The sequence below is a fragment of the Gigantopelta aegis genome, chromosome 5 (genome assembly GCF_016097555.1).
Source record: "Gigantopelta aegis isolate Gae_Host chromosome 5, Gae_host_genome, whole genome shotgun sequence".
Classification (NCBI taxonomy): Eukaryota; Metazoa; Mollusca; class Gastropoda; order Neomphalida; family Peltospiridae; genus Gigantopelta; species Gigantopelta aegis.
In genome coordinates this window covers 9,468,307-9,489,822 of record NC_054703.1, presented here as the reverse complement: position 1 = coordinate 9,489,822, position 21,516 = coordinate 9,468,307, and the positions used below count along the sequence as shown (strand labels likewise).

Here is a 21,516-nt window from a genome sequence, read left to right as displayed (position 1 = left end):
GGGTAGAGCACGACAATACATCTGGAACATGATCTGTTCCAAGCTCAACGTAGACTTGTTCATCAACACCAAAGTTGTGTGCAGTTGAGTCCATCATCCTGAAGTTGATATTTTCAAAAAAGTACTTTGGAATCAATACCACCACAAGTTGCAAGTATGTTGAGCATAGCAAGTTTCAGGTTAGCGAGGTTTACCTTGCTCTCACTCGCTATTGGTAGTGTTGGAAAGGCTCTGAATTTTCCATTGGTGGTTACATCCTGCACAATGAAAGAGCCGACTCCTTTCTTTTTTGAGCCATCATCATGATACGTTATCACAGTGTCATCAGACTCCATGATCTCGTCAACGATGCACTTCAGCATATAGGTTTCAGTAGCCCGTCCTGTTTCTCGAATGCTTGGAGCTGTATCAACATCAATGCTAGCAGAATTGTCATCGTGATGCTTCCACTGTCTTCCAAACATCTCGTTGGCCACTGTTATGACAGCAGATACTGCCAGGTTCTTTGAGCAGTGGTTTGAGCTGACGAGCTTGTCGACAGCACTGTAGAACTCTGGTTTGACGTGCTTGATAGATGTCCTTATGTGACGAAACTGTTCTGGCATTACATCAGATATTTTTTTCTCTGACATCAGAGACTCGTCTCATCTTAGAGGGTCGTGGGTCACATTCGCTGTCTGTTGTGCTTCCAGTATAGGCTTGTTCTGTGTCGTCCTCGCTTGCTGTACTGCCATCTTCCACCAGTTCAGAAACTACGTGATCCCATGATATCGCTTCAGACTGAGAGGTTTCTTCTTCCTTCTTCATCTTTTCGTAAGTGAGCTGATCTTCATGTCTCCTCTGTGTAGTTTGTTCCCAATATCCAATCATTGCACCTTTCTGGTCTTCAAGAATGGCATGCTCTGATAATGTCACTTTAACTCCATATTGCTCTTCGAGTCTTTTCGTCCTCTGTACATCTTGTGTAGATATGTCGAACAGCGTGCATTGTACTCGCTTGTTGTATGTTGACATTTTCTCCTTCCATTTCTCCGTTTTCCTTTCATTCCTTGTTTGAAAATTACCCTTAAACTCGTTGTAGAGGGCACACATCTTCTTTACTATGTGTCTCTCCCCAATTGTATACACGTTACAGAAATGCCAGTGTTCAATGAGAGCATTTGTCATAAGTGTAGCAGCTTCTTGAAGCGTTCTTAGTGCTTTTCCTGCTCTGTCAGGTCGCAAAATGTACATCATACAACATACAATGTCTTTTTCTGTTGGAAGTTTTCCAGTTGGAAGTTCACATTGTTCAGAATAGACAGTGTCGAGTACAGTTTTCTGAATCCTTGATCTGGACATCGAGCTTGCTGTTGATAGCGGCTCTGGAATGTTTGGCATAGTCGCCATTTTCGGGTGAAGTTAACCTTGAGAGTTACTTGAAATACTTGGATTTTTATCAGGTTATCAGAACTGAACGCTAATAAGGAAGACGTCACCTGCTAGAAATATAAACAAAACATGTAATAAATGCTGCAATATTATCAGTGATACACACAGAAGACAAAAACCTACATTGCGCTGCAAACTTGCGAAAATGGCCAAAAACACTCATATTTTGAACATACCTGTACATGGGGGTTAGACACCGAATATAATAATGTAAATGGGTTTTAAACATTGTTAATATAACATACCATAATTTGCAAGGGGGTTTTGTTGGAATATTTTGAATTTTGTATTTATCCCCTCCCCCGTTATTAACGGTGATACCCGGCTTGTTGCAAGAATGGGTAATTCTTGCAGTATGTGGACGGGCATTGTCTTGTTGAAAAAGAAGGGGACCTCCTGATCTTCGGTGACGGCGCAAAAGTGGCTAGAGAACTGGTCTTAGAATAACGTCAACATAACGCTGAGCTATAAGGGCATCGTGGACAACGATGAGATCACTCCTGAAATCACAGTTGATAGCCCCCCCGTACCATCAGACAACCGAGCCAAACATCACGTTCCCCTGACACATCCGTCAGCGTACCGTTGATGGTCTCCTGTAACACACGTACTCTTCCATCGGCCTTCCAGAGACATACTCATCTGAGAAAACATGCCGCTAAAAGGCTGCTGGATGATTACCATCGGAGAGCACACTTCTCGAACACGGTCACGGTGTCATGATGTTACCGTCGTACGGGCGTCTGCCATCTGAGTCCATTGGAGTGGGGTCGTACGCGATGGATAGGCCTTCCACCACGTCCTATCGTGTTGATCTGTCACGGTCGCAATGCTCCCGGTCTGTGGTGTCCTGAATTTGCGTTCAACGTGGGGTCATAACGGGACGTTGACCAATCGAGGTTGACGGACATGGACTCTGAAGGTCCAGCAAGTCGTCAAATAGTTGATGGATTGCGAAGGTCCTCGCAACTTGAACCATGCCCAACGCTCGCTCCCTTTGTTCTTCTCCGAGTCGTGCCATTCTTAATGTGACGAGGAATATGACACCGTTACGTGACTTTTATGTGTCCACATACTGGTATTTCACGTGCGTTGCATGCAGCATCATTGAGCATGTAGTGAACGCATTCCACATCAGTGTGTGTGTTTCTGCTATTGTATGTGTAACGAGAACAAAACAAGTGCGTACACCTTGAGCATTGATACAGGTCTGGCACCATTGTCTCATTGATGCCACTAAACGCTGGAGAAAGGGATGGTACGGGTTGTGAGGGTTGCTGGCTGGAACCTGTTTCGTAGATGCGTGGTTGTGTCTTGGCGAGGGGTTGTCACGGGTAGTCGGCCGCTCGCCTCCAATCCAACTCACTATCGGTGTCTGGTCATGTCGCCTCTTTCTGTTCAATCATCTCGCGTCCAAAAGTATTAGTACTAATAACACACTCTACTGACTTAACCCTGGGATATGTAATGGCGAATCCAGAAAGGGGACACTACTAGAGGTCCCTTGACGGTACGTCCTGCCCTGTTTAAGGTGCCCTATTTAATGACTCCTACGTTTGTTGGTATAACAAAGGCCGTGGTATGCATTATGCTGTCTATGGGATGGTACATATAAAAGAACCCTTGCTGCTAATCAGAAAGAGTAGCCAATGAAGTGGCGACAGCGGGTTTCCTCTATCAATATCTGTGTGGTCCATAACCATGTACGTCCGACGCCATATACTCGTAAATAAAATGTGTTGTGTGCGTCGTTAAATAAAACATTTCCTTCCCTCCTTAGTTTGTTTTTAAAATTTTCCGGAAACCGCATCTCCAAGCCTTTTCGTTTCAAAATCTTCTACCTAGACTATTATGCACCCCCCCCCCCCCCCCCCCCCCCGACCCCCAGACATCGATCCCGTTGGGATTTCGGCTCATTTGTTTGCCTTCGACAAACTCAAATTGCTATGTTTAGAATGTTGTGACCTCCTTTTACAAAAACTCTTGAATACACCCAGTGCCCATGGTACACACCCGCACCGCTAATCACACCAATCTTTACGTTCAATGGTTGAGGGCATCACCGTTTGTGTTTGCCGCTACATGTCGCCCTTAAAACCTCTAGACAGTATTAGCCTGCACAATTAGGGCGCACTGGCTGGAACGAGAAATAGCCCAATGGGACCACCGATGGCGATCGTTCCTAGATCTAACCCGACCGTGCATCAAGCGCTTTATCACTGGGCTACATCCCGCCCATGGATACACAAAATGTTCACTGCGTCCGGCTATAGCTGGTGACACTTCAGAGTTTCACGCCTGAAGTAACTACGGATGTTTTATTCCATACACAAACGTCACCACCCCCCCCCCCCCCCCCCCCCCAGCGTATGTGTACAACCTGTAGAACAACTGCTAGCTACAAACTGATATAACTTAAATATAGCTATCCAAACTATTACTAAATAGTTGAATGAATGAATGAATGAATGTTTAACGACACCACAGCACGAAAAATACATCAGCTATTGGGTGTCAAACTATGGTAATGGAAACAAATAAGGTGATGATCAACATCAATAGAACAATTCAAGATATAAATAAAAACAGTGTAAAGAACTGTGCAAAAATACAAATACAAATATCACAGATAGATACTGACTTTTACTCTAAACTTCAATTTGTGCTGTATTGGCCATTCTCAAAGAGAATGTTACACCCCTGCACCACGGTGAGGTTACAGCACGCGCAGGGGCAAATAGTTGAAACCCTGTTTGAATCTAACAATGTTCAAAGTTCCGCCACCTGTGAAATATTTGCATGTTAATGGTATTAAAAGTAAAAAATTGGCGACGATTTTTTGGTATCAGAATAAAGTTAGCTCCAATGTCGAGAATAGAGCTTACTTGCTGTTTTTGCATAGAATAAAAACACAAAAAAGAAGAAAAAAAAGAAGATTGAAAAAACTGAAAAAAACCCGCAAACACAAACTACACCACCACCACCACCAGCACAACCCCACCTCCCACCCCCCCACCACTCCCCCACCCCCAAGAAATCGAAAAAGAAGAAGATAATAATATAATAATAAAATAAAATAAAATAAAATAAAATAAAATAAACAAATAATACAAAATAAAATGAAATGAAATAGCATAAATCCCCCACACACTAAAACCGAAACGAAATAAAATTAAAACCTAAAAAAATGAGTACATGACATTGTGTGGTACATAATATGCCTGTCAAAAATAGGTCGCGACGACCTACATGTAGTTATGGCACCCGACACACCGCCATCCCAAGTTAGACTTGCATGCAAGGCGTGTCGATCCCATATGCATACGAATTGAAAAGGAAGATAACACTCAGACAAAGATTTTCTTTCACGTGCAGTAATGCGTGAAACGTAGGTCACGATGAGCACGTTATGATACGCGGCACTCCGCCATCTCAAGTTGTACTTACATGCAAGGTCCCACATGAATAGATAAGGCAGATGTGCTCCGGAAATGAAACGACTATGGACAGTCGGACAGACGGACAGACGGAGGGAAGACGCCATATTATAGTACGTTCGGTATAAAAGCTCCTGTAATAGTAATAATTATACAAAACCCTAAGCCATCAGCGACAGTTTATTAAATATTAATAGCATATAAATTAGACTGTTTGTTTGCGCTTCGGTTATACACGTTTTATTACATAATAAATTACACTGTACTTATAATGAGATTTGCTGTTTGAGAGAGAGAGAGAGAAAGAAGAAGAACCCGATCCTGATTACCCAAGTGAATTGGAACAGAGCTACACATATTCCAACACATTAACGCAGTTTCATATAACTAATAACAACTATTTTGATTAACTTAAATATTGCAGTCTTCGTCGTTATGTTGACTTCAACCTACCATTATATTTAGATAATAACTAACACGAAGCTTCGAGGAGATTATGAATTATTTGTCCAGTGTTAATTCACGAGGACAGATAACCATCCGTAACCCTCGTAACGAGTTGGTTATACAATCTGTGATACTTATTGTAAAGTGGTCTTACTTACTCGAGTTCTCTGCAATTTGAGGGATATGGCCAGACAGATTACGTCAACGGAGTTTACGAAAAGAAAGCTATAAAACATGAGTACTAGAAGCTAGCGACAACAAGGCTGATTCAGGGGTCTGAACGTCTTTTGCGCTGGTAGCCAATGGTTGACTTTATTTTGGCTAAGTTTTGAACTAAGAATAGGTACAAAGGTCTGTGGACTGTACCACGATTTTAGGGTCTGGCCACATTGAGCTGACTTTCAGTTAAAAAATGAAAACACACTGATCACTCGAAAACTGAGTTAAGTCCTGACAAAACACACCAAGATACGTGCTTGGCTTTAAAATATTAATATCGAATGAGCAGAAGACATAGACATGCTCCCTATTTCACCAGCTTAACTCAGCCTTCTGTCATGTTGGGCTGGGTCTGTTCTAAAAATAGAGCGTCAAACGTACTAGTATTGAAGGAATTGCATGTAGTGACGTAACTTATTGGAATGGTACTGGATAGTCTATAACTTACACTACTAGAGCTTCCTTGACGGTACTCCTGCCCTGTTTTAAGGTCCCATTTAACGACTTCTAATTATTAGTTGGTATTAACAAAGGTCGTGCTATGTATTATCTGTCTATTGGAATTGTACATATAAAAAAACTTGAGGATGCTCACAGAAAAAGTAGCCAATGAATTTGTCGACAGCGGGGTTTCCTCTCCTCCACAGTATCTGTGTTGTGTCCATAACCCATGTACGGTCCACACGCCACGTGCACTCGTAAATTAAAATGTGTTGAGTGCGTCGTTAAATAAAACATTTCCTTCCCTCCTTAGATGTTTTTAAAATATATTCCGGAAACCAGCATCTCCTTCAGCAATTTCGTTTCAAAATCTTTTCTACCTAACTATTATGCACCCCCCCACACCCCCCCCCCCCCGACCCCAAACCTCGATCCCTTTGGGATCTCGGCTCATTTGTTTGCCTTCGACAAACTCCAAATTGCCATTTTTAGAATGTGTGTGTCACTCTTCCTTTGTTACAAAATCTTGAATACACCCGATTGGTATGGTAAATCCAACCACCCCCACCCCACCGCCCCCACAGACGACGCCAATCTATAGAGCCAGGTTACGTCAATGTCCCTCCACCGCAGTCAAACGTGGTGAATTTGGCAATATAGTGTAAGAGCCATGGAACTCCCCCTACATTGTTTTCATTAGCAGCACGGGAATGTTATATGAAACAGCACACAGACAGTATAGCCCTTTGATACACCAGTTTGATTGATGGCCGCACTGGCTTGGAACGAGAAATGTGCCCAATTGGACCACCGATGGCGAATCGTTCCTAGATCTAACCCGACCCGTGTATCGGCGCTTTATGCACTGTGCTGCATCCGCCCCATTGGATACACAAAATGTCTTGCGTCCCGGCCCTATAAATACGTGACACTATCAGAATTTCACGCCTGAAAGTAACTACGGATTTTTTATTCGATACACAAACCGTCCCCCCCCCCCTCCGGCCCCCCCCCTCCAGCGTCTCGTGTACAACCGTAGACCAACCGCTAGCTACCAAATGAGATAACTTATATATAGCTTATCAAAAACTATTACTAAATAGTTGAATGAATGAATGAATGATTTATTAAACGACAACACCCCAGCACGAAAAATACATCGGCTATTGGGTGTCAAACATGGGTAATGGAAAACAATAAAGTGATTATCAACATCAATAGAAACCATTTCAAGATATAAATAAAACATTGCAAATCACTGTGCCCAAAAATACAAATTACAACTATCCCAGATAGATACCCTGGACTTTTACTCTAAACCTTCAATTTGTGTCTGTATTGGCCATTCTCAAAGAGAATGTTACACCGCTGCACCACGGTGAGTTTACAGTACGCGCAGGGGCTAATAGTTGAAACCCTATTTGAATCTAACAATTGTCAACGTTCCGCCACCTGTGAAATATTTGCATGTTAATGGCATTAAAAGTTAAAAATTAGCGACGATTTTTTTTGTATCAGAATAAAGTTAGCTCCAATGTCGAGAATAGAGCTTACTTGCTGTTTTTGCATAGAATAAAAACACAAAAAAGAAGAAAGAAAAAGAAGATTAAAAATACTGAAACAAATCGCAAACACAAACTACACCACTACCAAAAGGAAGATAACACTCAGACAAAGATTTTCTTTCACGCGACGACCTACATGTAGTTATGGCACCCGACACACCGCCATCCCAAGTTAGACTTGCATGCAAGGCGTGTCGATCCCATATGCATACGGATTGAAACGGAAGATAACACTCAGACAAAGATTTTTCTTTCATCGTGCAGTAATGCGGGAAACACCGTAGTCTTGGTGAGGCACGTTATGATACTCGGCACTCCGCCGATCCCCAGTTGTACTGACATGCAAAGGTCCCACATGAATCGATAAGGCAGATGTGCTTCGGAAATGAAACGACTAGGGACCGTGCGGACGACGGAAAGACGTAGACGACGCGCCAAACCATATTACGTTCGGCAATAAAAGCTCCTATAACAGGAATAAATTACACAAAAACCTAAGCCATCAGCAACATTTTTTTAAATATTAATAGCATATAAATTAGACTGTTTTGGTTTGCGCTTCAGTTATACACCGGTTTTATTACCTATCCAACAAAACACTGTACTTAAAATGGGAGTTGCTTGTATTAAGAGAGAGAAAGAAGAACAACCCGATCCTGATTACACACCGAAGTGATTGGAACAGAAGGCAGACACATATTCCAAACGCATCAACGTAGTTTCATATAATTAATAACAACTATTTTTGAATTAACCCTTAAAATATTGCCAGTCTTCGTCGTTTATGTTTGCCTTCAGACCTACCATTATATTTAGAGTAATACTCTACGAGCTAACGAGGAATTATGAATTCTCTGTCCATGTGTATTCACGAGGGACAGATAATCATCCGTAACCTCCTCGTAAACGAGTTGGTTCATCCATTTGTTTCCTATTGTCAATTTTAAGGTACAAAGTTCTCTGCCAGTCTACAACAAAGCCATGATCCATTACGTCATCATAATCTTTACGCGCCTTAAAGGTAATAAACGATGTTTGTAACTTAACACTTAAACAGGTGGTTGTCTTTTGACGTCCTTTTGTGTGATTGTTTTTTGATTTTTTTTTTTTTGTTTTTTTTTCAAATCGGATTCGGTCCAGACTTCCATCAGCTACTGGCTAACAACTTGGCGACACTTGAGCTGAACTTTCAGCGGACACAGGGAAAAAAGGGGGGGGCGATCATTTCGCCGGCAAGATTAATTCCGGCCCCATACAGGGATGGATACCACGCTTAAAAATAAAATCTGAAATGAAGCAATCTGACAGCAACACCCTCTTTCAACTATTGATCTGTTCTCTATGGCGGTGCCGTGCCCGGGTCGGGTTTGCGTGGGTGCCGTGTTGGGGATGTGTATTAAGTGATTATGTGTGTAACTATTTTGTTTTTAAACAAACTCGAATAATCATTGATGTAGACAGATCTAAGTATTTGTCCTCAGATAGTAGAATTATTATTCATTTGTGTGTGGAATGTTGTGCCTACTCATTGGTTGGCGAGACCTACCACATTTTCATGTACAGTGTGCCTGTAATGTAGTATAGAGCCGATATAGCTGTTCAAATCTCAATCTAAATCTAGCGCTGATTCCTTTAGGTTAAGAATTCTTCGATTCCACCCCCAATTTGGTTTTCATTTTGTTTTTATGCGATACTGCTTTTTAACTCTAAACTTTTAATTAATTATCTGTGATAGTTTTATTTTTTGCCACCAGTTCTTTACCACTGTGTTTTGTTGAATTTAAACTGTTAAATTTTTAATTTGATGTTGATCCATCACACTTGTTCTTTTGGTTTTTTAATTTTCCATAACTTTGAACGCCCATAGCCCGATGTATTTTCCCTGCTGGGGGGGTCGTTAAACGACATTCATTTCATTCTTAGGGAAGATTATGAAAAGGATTACGTGCCCCTTGCCCCCCCCCCCCCCCGCCTCCCCCTCCCCCACCGCCCCCATTAACGGATCCACGTAAGCTAGACCTAACCCAAAAACTAACCGTAACCCGGACGCTATCCTAGAACTAGCGTGAGGCTTTGATCAAATCATTCAACAGTGGAACAAGTGACATAGCTGTAACAAATATCTATATAAAATTATAGAACACAATTAAAGGAACATATTGATAGTAAGAAATGGTTCAGTTTATTCCTAACAATTAAAGCAGAACGTTTACAAAGTAAAACAAAATAAATAATACAAATAATAATAAATAATAACAATAGTAAAATCAAATGATTCGAGTTAAACGTTAAACCAGGAGGAGCTAACTCCCATAACCTGATGACAGTCAACAGTGACAGTCATCGCAAATTCGAAAGGGAGTTTCTCCAATTTGTATCAAACATACTTATAGCAAAGTGATGCACAATAGCACTGGCTTCGCAATCTTACCTAAAACAAAAATATAACATGGTGATAAATACATTACTAACATGTGCAAATACCGCAATCATGGTGGGACTTAAATAAAAGCAAATAAATGCGCAAACGCCCATTATCAATTTCCGCTCAATTAGAGTTATCTTTCCTTGACTGTTATTTCCATACGAACTATTTACCTATAGTCTGTCCCATCCTCCTACAAACATGTTTAGAGTGTTTTCTTTTGTAAATAATTTCAGTTTTGTTTGACGTAAAAACAAATGTAAAGTGCTTTGGAAATATTAAAAAAAAAAATCTAGTTCTGTAACCAAATTAGAAAATAATCTGCTGAGAAATAAATAACTGATAGTAAATTCCAAAAGATGAAAAAGGTGTTCCCTGTGGAAGGGACTATAATTTATTCCAAACAACTAGGACGGCCTCCACTTAATATTAATTTTAAAAGATGTCCATCCATAATTATTATCATTAGCCTATTATTTACTGTTGTTGTTATGTACGTGCATGCGTGTGTGTGTGTTTGTATTATATATATAGAATATATCTATATATATAGCTATATATATAATATATATATATATATCTTATATACATATATCAATACGTGCGTGTGTGTGTGTGTGCGCGCACGTACGCAAAGACGCATTCACAAACACACATGCACACATATATCACACATATACATACTAGCAGTTTCATTTCAAATGTGTATATTCAACATATTTCGAACAGTCCGACACGTTTTGCTCTGTGATAGGTCACCTGGAGACGTAGATGAGTTGTACAACCCTTGCGCTAAAACAAGCAGCCTTGTCTTATTTTGTAAATGAACATCTCTGACCCCAAAACAAGCAGCCTTGTCAATCACAATAAATGGAACATTCGATTGGCAGTTTAATAGAACACATGACACCCATGCGGGTACTATTTAATATGGAATCTGATTGGCTGTTTGGTTCCTATAAACCACAAGGAAGATGACTGTGAATCAGATCCCTGCGATCGCCGTAAGGAATTGACTAGATAGTGAGTATAAAAACGGTTTACCATTTATTGTGATTGCTTAAATATATGTCTGCGTATTGCATTACACATGCATGCTAAAACATTTATTGTGACTGTACTGTCAGAGATATGCATATGCAGTGTAGCAAAGTTTGTCTTTTTAGTAAACTGAATTAAATAAAATCTAAGTTAAAAGTACATTTTAAAGATGTTATCGACTAACAGAGACTTGCTAACGATAGCAATTACTTATTAAATATATTTTTCTGCATAAAATACTAGTGGCTGTATATTAAACGTGCTTCTGATAGTTCTAATATTTGTACTAGGTTAAATTTCATTTTATTTCCTAAAATATCGTACGAAATTATTTCAAGACAAAATCCAGTTTGGGATTCTTAGAAATATTAAGACGACCGGAAAAACATTAAAAATAGAATTATTTTATAAGGACGTTTCCAGCGGGTATGGTTTATATACTTTTTTTTAGTTCGCTTAAACTAAGGTAAGTTTCTCGGACGCTGTCTCGCTCTCTCCCCACTCCACATTCGCCCCCTCACTCTCTCTATCTCCTCATCTCCCAACTCTCTCTCCTCTCTCTCTCTCTCGTCTCCTCTCTCTCTCTCTCTCTCTCTCTCTCTCTCTGACTCTGACCCCTCACTGTCTCTTTGTGTCCTCGCCGTCTCTCTCTCCCTCCCCATTCGCCCCCGCTCTCTCTCTGTCTCTCTATTTCTGTCTCTGTGTCCATCTCCCTCTCCCTCCTCTCGCCCCCCTCGACTCACTCTCTCTCTCTCTCTCTCTCTCTCTCTCTCTCTCTCTCCTCTCTCTCTCTCTCTCCGTCTCTCTCCGTCCCTCTCTCTCTCGTCTCTCGTCTCTCTCTCTCTCTATTTTCACATGCTGAAGAGTATGTTATTGTGAGATGTTTCAAAAACAAATAAAAGAATTACAATTAATATATTGTCTTGTCGAGACTATCAGAGTCAATACCTTCAATCTGTTTATTGTCGCCTCACTGATTGTAGTAGCTAAAACTTAAATTTTCTTCCTAACATACTTTTAATTTTTGGACTTAAGAAAGCTAGTGTCAGCTTTTACAAGCATGCATACGGTCAGAAACACTGTGTGCGTACCGTGTGTATACCATGTGTATTCCGTGTGTGTACCGACAGTGATATTCTAAAAAAAAGAAAACCCACACAAAAAAACAAAAAACCCAACAAAAAAACAAAAAAGGCACAAAAACAAAAAAAACATTTCATATGTAGTGTAGTCATAACACATAAACAATGATGTGTCCCCCTTTCCTTCCCCTGTGGTTCACGTATAGAATCCCGTTAAGTCTGTACATACTTACTTGTTAAACATATTCGCATAATTACTAAACTATAATAGTAAGACAATATCTTACCTCTAAAATGCATTACTCCAGACAACCGTTATTAGCGAACTTGTAAATAATTAATAATGTAATTGCTGATGTAAATAAATCGATGTATTTGATTTTATGTTACTACTCTACTACTCTACTTAGCGGGAGCCCGAATACGTGACAAAAGGTAATATACATGGCTGGGTTTTAATATTTTAAACAATTAAATTAATACCGCGAATGTATAAAAGGGGATGTTTCCTGTCAATTTGGAAGAAAATAAAAACAAGATACGTGATTTTAATGCATTAGTAAATTCCATCTTTCACTGACAAATGAACAGGGAAGTGCATGATGGTGTGATATAGACCAATGGGTAGAGCGCTCGCCTAAGACGTTTGGGTCAATATACTGAATCCCGGAAATAAACACATTATCTGAGAGGGCTTTTTCTTTTGTCAAGTGCCGTGATATACAATGTATGCTATACCGCCTGTGGGAAAGTGCACATTAAAAGTCCCTTGCTAGTAACAGGAAAAATAAATAATTTAATGGGTTTCAGAATCGACAAGCGACCGACAGCAACACAACAACGTGCTTCGTCGACGCCAACAGCTGAAAATCACTATCTAATGCCTCGGTCACATATGATGCTTCCGCCGGTCTGCGGTTTGCAGATGGGATTTTTACAAATCGTACGGCTTTGCGGGCTGCGGAAGCAGTGTTTATAAATGTGGCGGGTGTATAAGGCGCGACTCTGCGTACAATGGCTATAATCCATCTAGTCACCCCACATTGTACATGAGTGGAGGATTTACATTAGGATTTATTTCAATATTTCAAGATGCCACCAAAAGGCCATCGTACGGCAGCCGTACGGTATTTAGAACATCGTAAGGCCATCTCACGGAGGCCTCAAGACCACCGTGAGGTGACAATAAGGAGGCCTCACGGTTGTTGCGGCTGCCGTACGATTTTCTAGGCACACCAGACAGGGTAAAAACCGTACAGTGACCTTGCGATACTACATGCGACGGGGTTGCCGCCTACGACCTTGCGATTTCCGAACAAAACCCAATTTAATGTCCAATTAAAAAAATCGTAAGCTCCTGCGACAAGCAAACAAATTTGAGATCGCCTCACGGCTATCGTATTCTACCGTGCGGTGGCCGCACGGTTATGGCAATTTTGGGGACTTACGGCCGCCGCCAACACGCCGCAGGCCATTTGTGAGTGGTTTAACAATTATGTCATGGAAAGTTTGTAGATCGTTGGAAGACAAATTACAAGAGAAACACTTTTTAGAATTAATTTGCAGATATGACAAACTTTTTTACTAATTGCTATTTTCAAAATCCTGCCCATTTTCAATTCTATTATGAATGATAAGCTACCCGATTGTTCAGCAAATGTATTAGAGGACGTAATGCACTATGCACCTGGTAATGTTGCCTTTACACCGCATAACAGTGCGGATAAAACGGTCAATCAGTTTGGTAGAACACTCCTAACGTTGTGCAAAATGAGCGGACTGCTAATTGTCAATGGTAGCCACTAGGGATACCAACATGGTAGTATTACATTTTACAACAAAAATGGCACTAGCCTTATAGATTATCTGCTTGCTCGATAACAGTTTTTAAACGAATCAAAATTTCGAATCGGGTATCTTCAATTGTTTCTCAGACCATGCCCCAGTTTGTTTGAATACAACTTATCCCAACACTGCCCTAAACACAGACGAATACGAGAAGCAAACGCATACTAGTGTAAAATGGAATGACGAGAACTAATCAGTAATTGCTGACGAAATAGCCGACAACTATTGATCAGTTGTTAAATAGTTGTACTATAAACGATAACACGCAACACAATGTAGATGGACGGGTGAATAGCTTTGTATACAAACTTAATGACATTATTCTGTCGTATTGCTTTGTAACTACCCATAGAACCAATAAGAAAACCAAGGTAAAAGACGCAGTTAGACAAGCCAATAAGTCCTGATTTAACGAGTTATGAAAAACACGGTACCTCCAATACAGAAAAAAACATTGTAATTGTATTTTAAAAGCCACCTACGACGACATGTGCCAAAACGGCGATAACTGGATAACAGACATTAAATATGAACTAAATACATTAGGATTAAATTATATTTGGAATCTGAGTAACACCCATATTAATGTATATAACATAATAAAATAAAGGATGTATGACGTATTCAACCAACAATACTACAGTACAATAACGGCATCTCCCAAGGTTTACTATACCAGCCTTTAATAAGAAAATACAAAATACAAAATTATTAAGCTAAACCAACAAACTCTCTTAACTTAAAAGACAGTTTTAAAAAACAATGGAATCTGCGCACACAAATTAAATACCGAAACTGTCAGGTATATTAACATAGAGAGATCTGTAAGCAAATGTAGGGTATGTAATTCTGGTGAAATAGAAGATGAATTTTACTCCATTCTACAGTGCCCACAATATGAAACTTTAAGACATAAGTTAATTGAATAAATGAATGAATGGGTGTCTAACATAAGTTAATTAAACAATACAAATGTAAACATCCTAGTATCTTCAAATTAATACAGATTTAAACTACTGCAAACAATAAGGAGATAAATAACCTTCGAAAATGTTTATTACAGGCGAATCGAATTAGAGACCAGTTCTTTCAAACACTATAACTATTTATACATGATTAATTATGTATTATTATAAATACCCATATGCCCCTTTATTATCAATAGTAGTTAAAAATACTGTACCTTTATGTTAATTATATGCTATTACCATATTGCTATACTGTACTACATGCGATTTTAGTTATAGCTTGACAATATCTGTGTACATGTTTAAGTCACTATCCACCATTGCACTGCACTATTGTATATACATGCATATATTAATGTATATGCTCAATGCTGTGTGTATGTCATTAAGCTGTAAAGCGTAACGAAATAAAGAACTTGAACTTGAACGTGAGATGAAATCGTAACACAGATTGATTATCTAGGAACAGATTACAAAGAATAACAACAGATGATTTAAGATCGATCGACATATAATCCAGATAGCCAGTCGTTTATTTCACTTAACAGCTAACGAAAAATAGGTTGGAGCTTTGTTGAAATTTGTATCGTAATTTAATATTCATCCTTTGAATGGCTTATTTGATACGATAAGTTTATTAATTTATTCCAGTTTTGAAAATATTTGAAGTATATATATATATATAATCCATACATATATATATACATAATACATATACATACATACCACACACACACACACACACACACATACTACATATACATATATATATATATATATATATATATATATATATATATATATATATTATATATATATAGATACAGAGAGAGAGAAGAGAGAGAGAGAGAGAGAGAGAGAGAGAGAGAGAGAGAGAGAGAGAGAGAGAGAGAGAGAGAGAGACGTGACATATACATATACATACATACATATATAATGTGTGTGTGTATGTGTGTGTGTGTGTGTGTGCACACGCACATACATACATACATGCATACATACATACATATATTATATATAAATACATTAATTGAATTGATCGAGAAGTACACACATGAACCAAATTGCACTGACTCATTGACTCATAGAACTGGGCTTAAATTAAATTAAAAACATAATATTATAACTAAACGCAAAGTGTCACACCTTCGCTGTTACATACATTTTGTGCAAACAAAATCCGGAATTGTAATTTGTCATAACGTGTATTATACTTTTAAGAACAAATAATGTTAATACTTAAAAAATGATAGATTGTACAATAAATTTTCAATATGTTGCGTCAGTAGTCTGTCAGTCCACCTCTCCTCTCTACACACTAGCCAATGCGCCGCGACATGCTGTCCATTAACTTGTCTAGTATATATAACTATGATCCAGACGCATTCATGTTTCCACGATTGTTGTTCTCCAGTCACCAATTTGTTTGGGTTGACGTTGTTCAACACGGCCTTTCATGATCTGCCAGACATTTTCAATAAGGTTTAAATCGGTTGAAGCAGCTGGCCATTCGAGTATGGTCACGTGATGCCGCTCAAGCCAGTCACGGATGTCTGATGCGGTATGTGTGCAGGAGAAGGAAAGTAATGTCATTTGTCATAATACCTGAGTTTATCAAGCCTTCTTCTAAAATTCACAGTACTTGAGAGAGGAAATATTTCTAGGGGAGACAATCCCAACTTGGTTATGCATCCCCACACAATAACAGCTGCTGAGAATTTTGGGACCATTTTCTAAAAATGTCCATATTTAGCCCACCTTGTTCGTGTACGTCGGTAAAACTGTGACCTATTTTTGTCCATAAATATCACGTTGTTCAAGTTATAGCTACTATGGGCGATGCACCAGTCCTCTCTTTTCCGTTTATGTTCATCTGTCATGAGCGGTATCCTGTGTGGTACACATTTAAAACATCCATTCTAGCTAATGTTCGACTACTGATACATTTACGCATATGGGACGATACTCTTTTCGCACATTCGCCGGCAGTTTATTGTGCTACCAATTCGGATTGTTAGCGGCCAACTGTGCGGCACGTCTGCTGTCGTTAACGTCAAAAATCCTCTTGCGTCCAGATCTCTAGCATCGTAACTCGCTCTTCGCTTCTTGGCATTTCTCCAAATTATCATAGACGGTAGACTAAGGTATGTTTGTTATATCACACAAAACCTGCTGATTGAACTCCACTTTCATATAAATCGAGGAGACGTTTTCTATTGTTTATCTCAGACATCGTTGTGACCAAAAAGTATGTCGTCTGTTCAAAGTATCATCACGTGACACATCGTGCGCAACAGGGGAAATCACTTGTAAATATCCTACTAAAGTACGTAATACTAATTTATTGCATAAAAATGTCTTATTGTATTCGAAGTATATATAACACCGATTTTTGTTTTTTTAATTCCGGATTTTTCACAATACCAATATGTATGAATGCATGCATGTATGTATGCATGTATGTATGTATGTATGTATGTACGTATGTACGTATGTATATATATAATCCTTCATATGTGTCCATGTGAGACAGGGATATTCCATCCGAGGGTACATAATTTGTTGTCAGAGAGGGTACATAATTTGTCACATGGATACATAATGGAGGATTATTTTTCTCCCATTCAGTACATGAAAAAACAAGCATTTTGTGAAAACGTGAACAACCTACATTTTGTAAAAAGTAAAGTAAAGTTTGTTTTATTTAACGACGCCGCTAGAGCACATTGATTTTTAATCTTATCATCGGCTATTGGACGTCAAACATATGGTCATTCTGACACTGTTTTTAGAGGAAACCCGCTGTCGCCACATAGGCTACTCTTTTTTACGACAGGCAGCAAGGGATCTTTTATTTGCGCTTCCCACAGGCAGGATAGCACAAACCATGGCCTTTGTTGAACCAGTTATGGATCACTGGTCGGTGCAAGTGGTTTACACCTACCCATTGAGCCTTGCGGAGCACTCACTCAGGGTTTGGAGTCGGTATCTCGATTAAAAATCCCATGCCTCGACTGGGATCCGAACCCAGTACCTACCAGCCTGTAGACCGATGGCCTGCCACGACGCCACCGAGGCCGGTCCTACATTTTGTATGTTTTATTTTACAATAAAATAATCATAACCATTGAAAATATCGTACCCAAAAATATTGTATATTAAAAGTATAAACCAAAAGTGATGGTAGAATTCCATTATGGCAGCAGGTTTCCTTGTTGTTATGAAATACAAAAAGCATCCCTTGCCTTATATTGCCGTTTACGGGACGTCACCCAATTTTAATAGCAGCTCAAACAATAGAAGTCACGCTGTCATGCAATACCGATTTATTTATGTACATATGCACACACTTAATATTATACAACAATTCATTTTACAATATAAGTCGACGTAAATCCGTGCCCCTTTATTTTGTGGTAATGTATGCAAAAGTCAGGCTATACAAATCACCAGTAAACTCGTACGGCATATCATAGTAATTATGTACACATTGTAAACCAATAGATATGTTATTTCACACCAGTTTACAACGTTGTAAAGTTCACAGATTAAATTAGTGTTAACACGTGTTGTATTTTCGATCCCCTCTGGCAACAACACCGGTTAAGTCAATATGGCGGACATCGATGCATTCGTGTGCGAATACGCATATAAATAGAATATCCAAAATAACATTAACTAAGGGAAATACCATAAGGGTAGGCTATTTAGAGTACAGTGAAATCAGTACCAACATGTACAGAATAACAAGTTCACCGAAATATCATCTTATTAAGTAAAAATAATTTCCCCTCAGCTAAAGTGTCAAAATCAGCTGTCTGTTATTAACGTGTTAATCACGTGATTTCGTACATTACTATAAATACTGATAATAATAATGTAGTAGGGTCCATTACAATATATATATATATGCATTCATATATATATATATATATATATATATATATATATATGTGTGTGTGTGTGTGTGTATGGTATGTGTATGTGTATGTATATGTATATGTATATGTATATGTATATGTATATGTATATGTATATGTATATGTATACATACATATATATGTGTGTGTATATATATGTGTATGTGTATATGTATATGTATATATGTATGTATATATGTATGTATATATATATATATGTATATATATGTATATATATATATATATATATATATATATATATATATATATATATATATATATATATATATATATATATATATATATATATGTATATATATATGTATATATATATAATATATATATATATATATATATATATATATATATATGTATATATATATATATGTGTGTGTGTGTGTGTGTGTGTGTGTGTGTATATATGTGTGTATTATATGTGTGTATATATATATGTAATATATATATATATATATATATATATATATATATATATATATTAACTTAGTTGCATAGAAAAAATGGGATCGCCTTGTTTGCAGCCTCTGTAAAACATCATATTTGCACCAATACTGTTATATAATTAATTTTTTGATATGTCATTAATCTTCCGGGCAAACTTATTGGATAAAATGCACTTGTATGTGTGTGTTCTTATTCCAGCAGCAACAACAACACAAACTAATTATAATAATAAAATAAATACTACAACATAAAACCAATACAACAACAACAATTAAAAACAAGAAAATGCACGTAATACAAAAATGTCAATACAAAGAACAAAAAAATTAAAAAATTATCGTGATATAAATATAGCTTTGATTACGGTAAATTAAAGGAATAATTGGGGGAAATGTATCACTAAATCTATGGCCCATGAGGACCAGCGAAATGCAGTTCAGTAAAAAGGTCAATTAAAATGACTGTCCCTAGATTTTAAGCATTACCTCGTCACTATTGGGACCATTTTTGGAATTAAACATTACTTAGAGTTTCTTTTTAGATTATCAGTTTGAGAACATCCGAAGTGTTTGTGGTCATACTGTTTATCAGACTACAAAATATTGTTTACAAATCTAAAACAAAAACGAAAAAAAAACACCTGCACGCACCTTTGGAAAGTGAAGGTTATGGATACGATGTCTAAACTATTGTTGGAGGGTAGTTCCCCGTTTCACTATATTTCAACTTTATCCATATGTCTTACAGACTTGTGGATTAAACAAACTTGGTGGGTTTGTTGGGTTGTTGTTTTTTTTTGTTTTTTTTTTTGTTTTGTTTTTTTTTTTTTTCATTTGCACAGACTGAAACTTAAAAGGCTTAGTTATACACCGTTCGGCGAAATTAGCTTGGCTGGTTCAACTGTGTGCATATTCTCGAAATGAAAACTGAACTACAAAAGTCGAATATTACGTCAATTAAAGTTTGCTTCAGTCTACCTGAAATGTTTGGCCGTTTCTGACAGTTGTTTGCTGATCACAACGCTAATCTATGAAACGGAGAATATTTATTTTCTATGGCATAATTTAGAATTAGAAATTATCGTCTGTATGCTACCATTTTTCTTTAGGATTCTGTCGACGTGGTTGGTTGTTGGATTTAGAGTTGATAGATATATATGCGTTTGTTTTCCATTAAAGCGAGACATAATTTGTACACGGATGAAAGCTATTGCCTTCTGTTCTGCTTTGCTTGGTCTGTCTGTAGTGTTAATTCTACCGTTTCCCTTTCACATAGAACTGGTCAGAGGTCAATGTTTTCAGTCAGAAGACATTAAGTATTATTAAATGTTCATTCGATTGTTAGTTGCTTCCATTCTACCATGCTTGGTTACTCTGTCTCTCTCTCTCTGTCTGTCTCTCTCTGTCTGTCTCTCTCTCTCACTCTCTCTCTCTCTCTCTCTCTCTCTCTCTCTCTCTCTCTCTCTCTCTCTCTCTCTCTCTGTGTCTCTCACTATCTCTCTCTCTTGGTTATTCGAGTGTTAAACAATACTTAATGTTATTCAATTACAACGAAGCCGCGACTTCCGAAACACATTTTTAAGGGCAACAACTAATTCAGCAAATCGTCAACAAGATAATTCAACGCGCCCTCTGGCGTTACTTTCTGTGCTGGCCTTTGTCACCATGCTACTAGGCGCAATACAAGATACCGTTATTTTAGCAATGCGTATATGGCACAGAGATTCCAAATAGCTGCCATTAATCGGTAATATCTGTTTAATCTGTTTCATAATATACGTTTTAAATTTTGGACAGAACTTTTACATCTGATTGGAAGTTCGGCAACTACTAGGCGCCAATACAACGCGCCCTCTGGCGTTAAATTTCTGTGCTGGCCTTTGTCACCATGCTACTAGGCGCAATACAAGATACCGTTATTTTAGCAATGCGTATATGGCACAGAGATTCCAAATAGCTGCCATTAATCGGTAATATCTGTTTAATCTGTTTCATAATATACGTTTTAAATTTTGGACAGAACTTTTACATCTGATTGGAAGTTCGGCAATCTATCGTCAGATAATTCGAAAGCGCCTGAGATGCTGCACTTTGAAACAGAATAAAAAAAATCGACTGAATCAAGCGATGGTTACAGATATTAGTCCTAACATTATTGGTTTGGAATCTACAACCACTGGTTTATCGCTGGAGTCTATCAAATAGATGGCAGAAATTGAGGAATAGATGCT

General features: G+C 38.2%; 1 protein-coding gene across 1 annotated transcript; it reads right to left on the bottom strand.

The window, feature by feature from the left end:
• Nucleotides 1-609: 609 nt before the first annotated feature.
• On the bottom strand, nucleotides 610-1,389 carry LOC121372919. Its single transcript, XM_041499354.1, has one exon. It carries the CDS (start codon nucleotides 1,387-1,389, stop codon nucleotides 610-612), a length of 780 nt encoding a protein of 259 aa, XP_041355288.1.
• Between the last annotated feature and the right edge of the window lie 20,127 nt (nucleotides 1,390-21,516).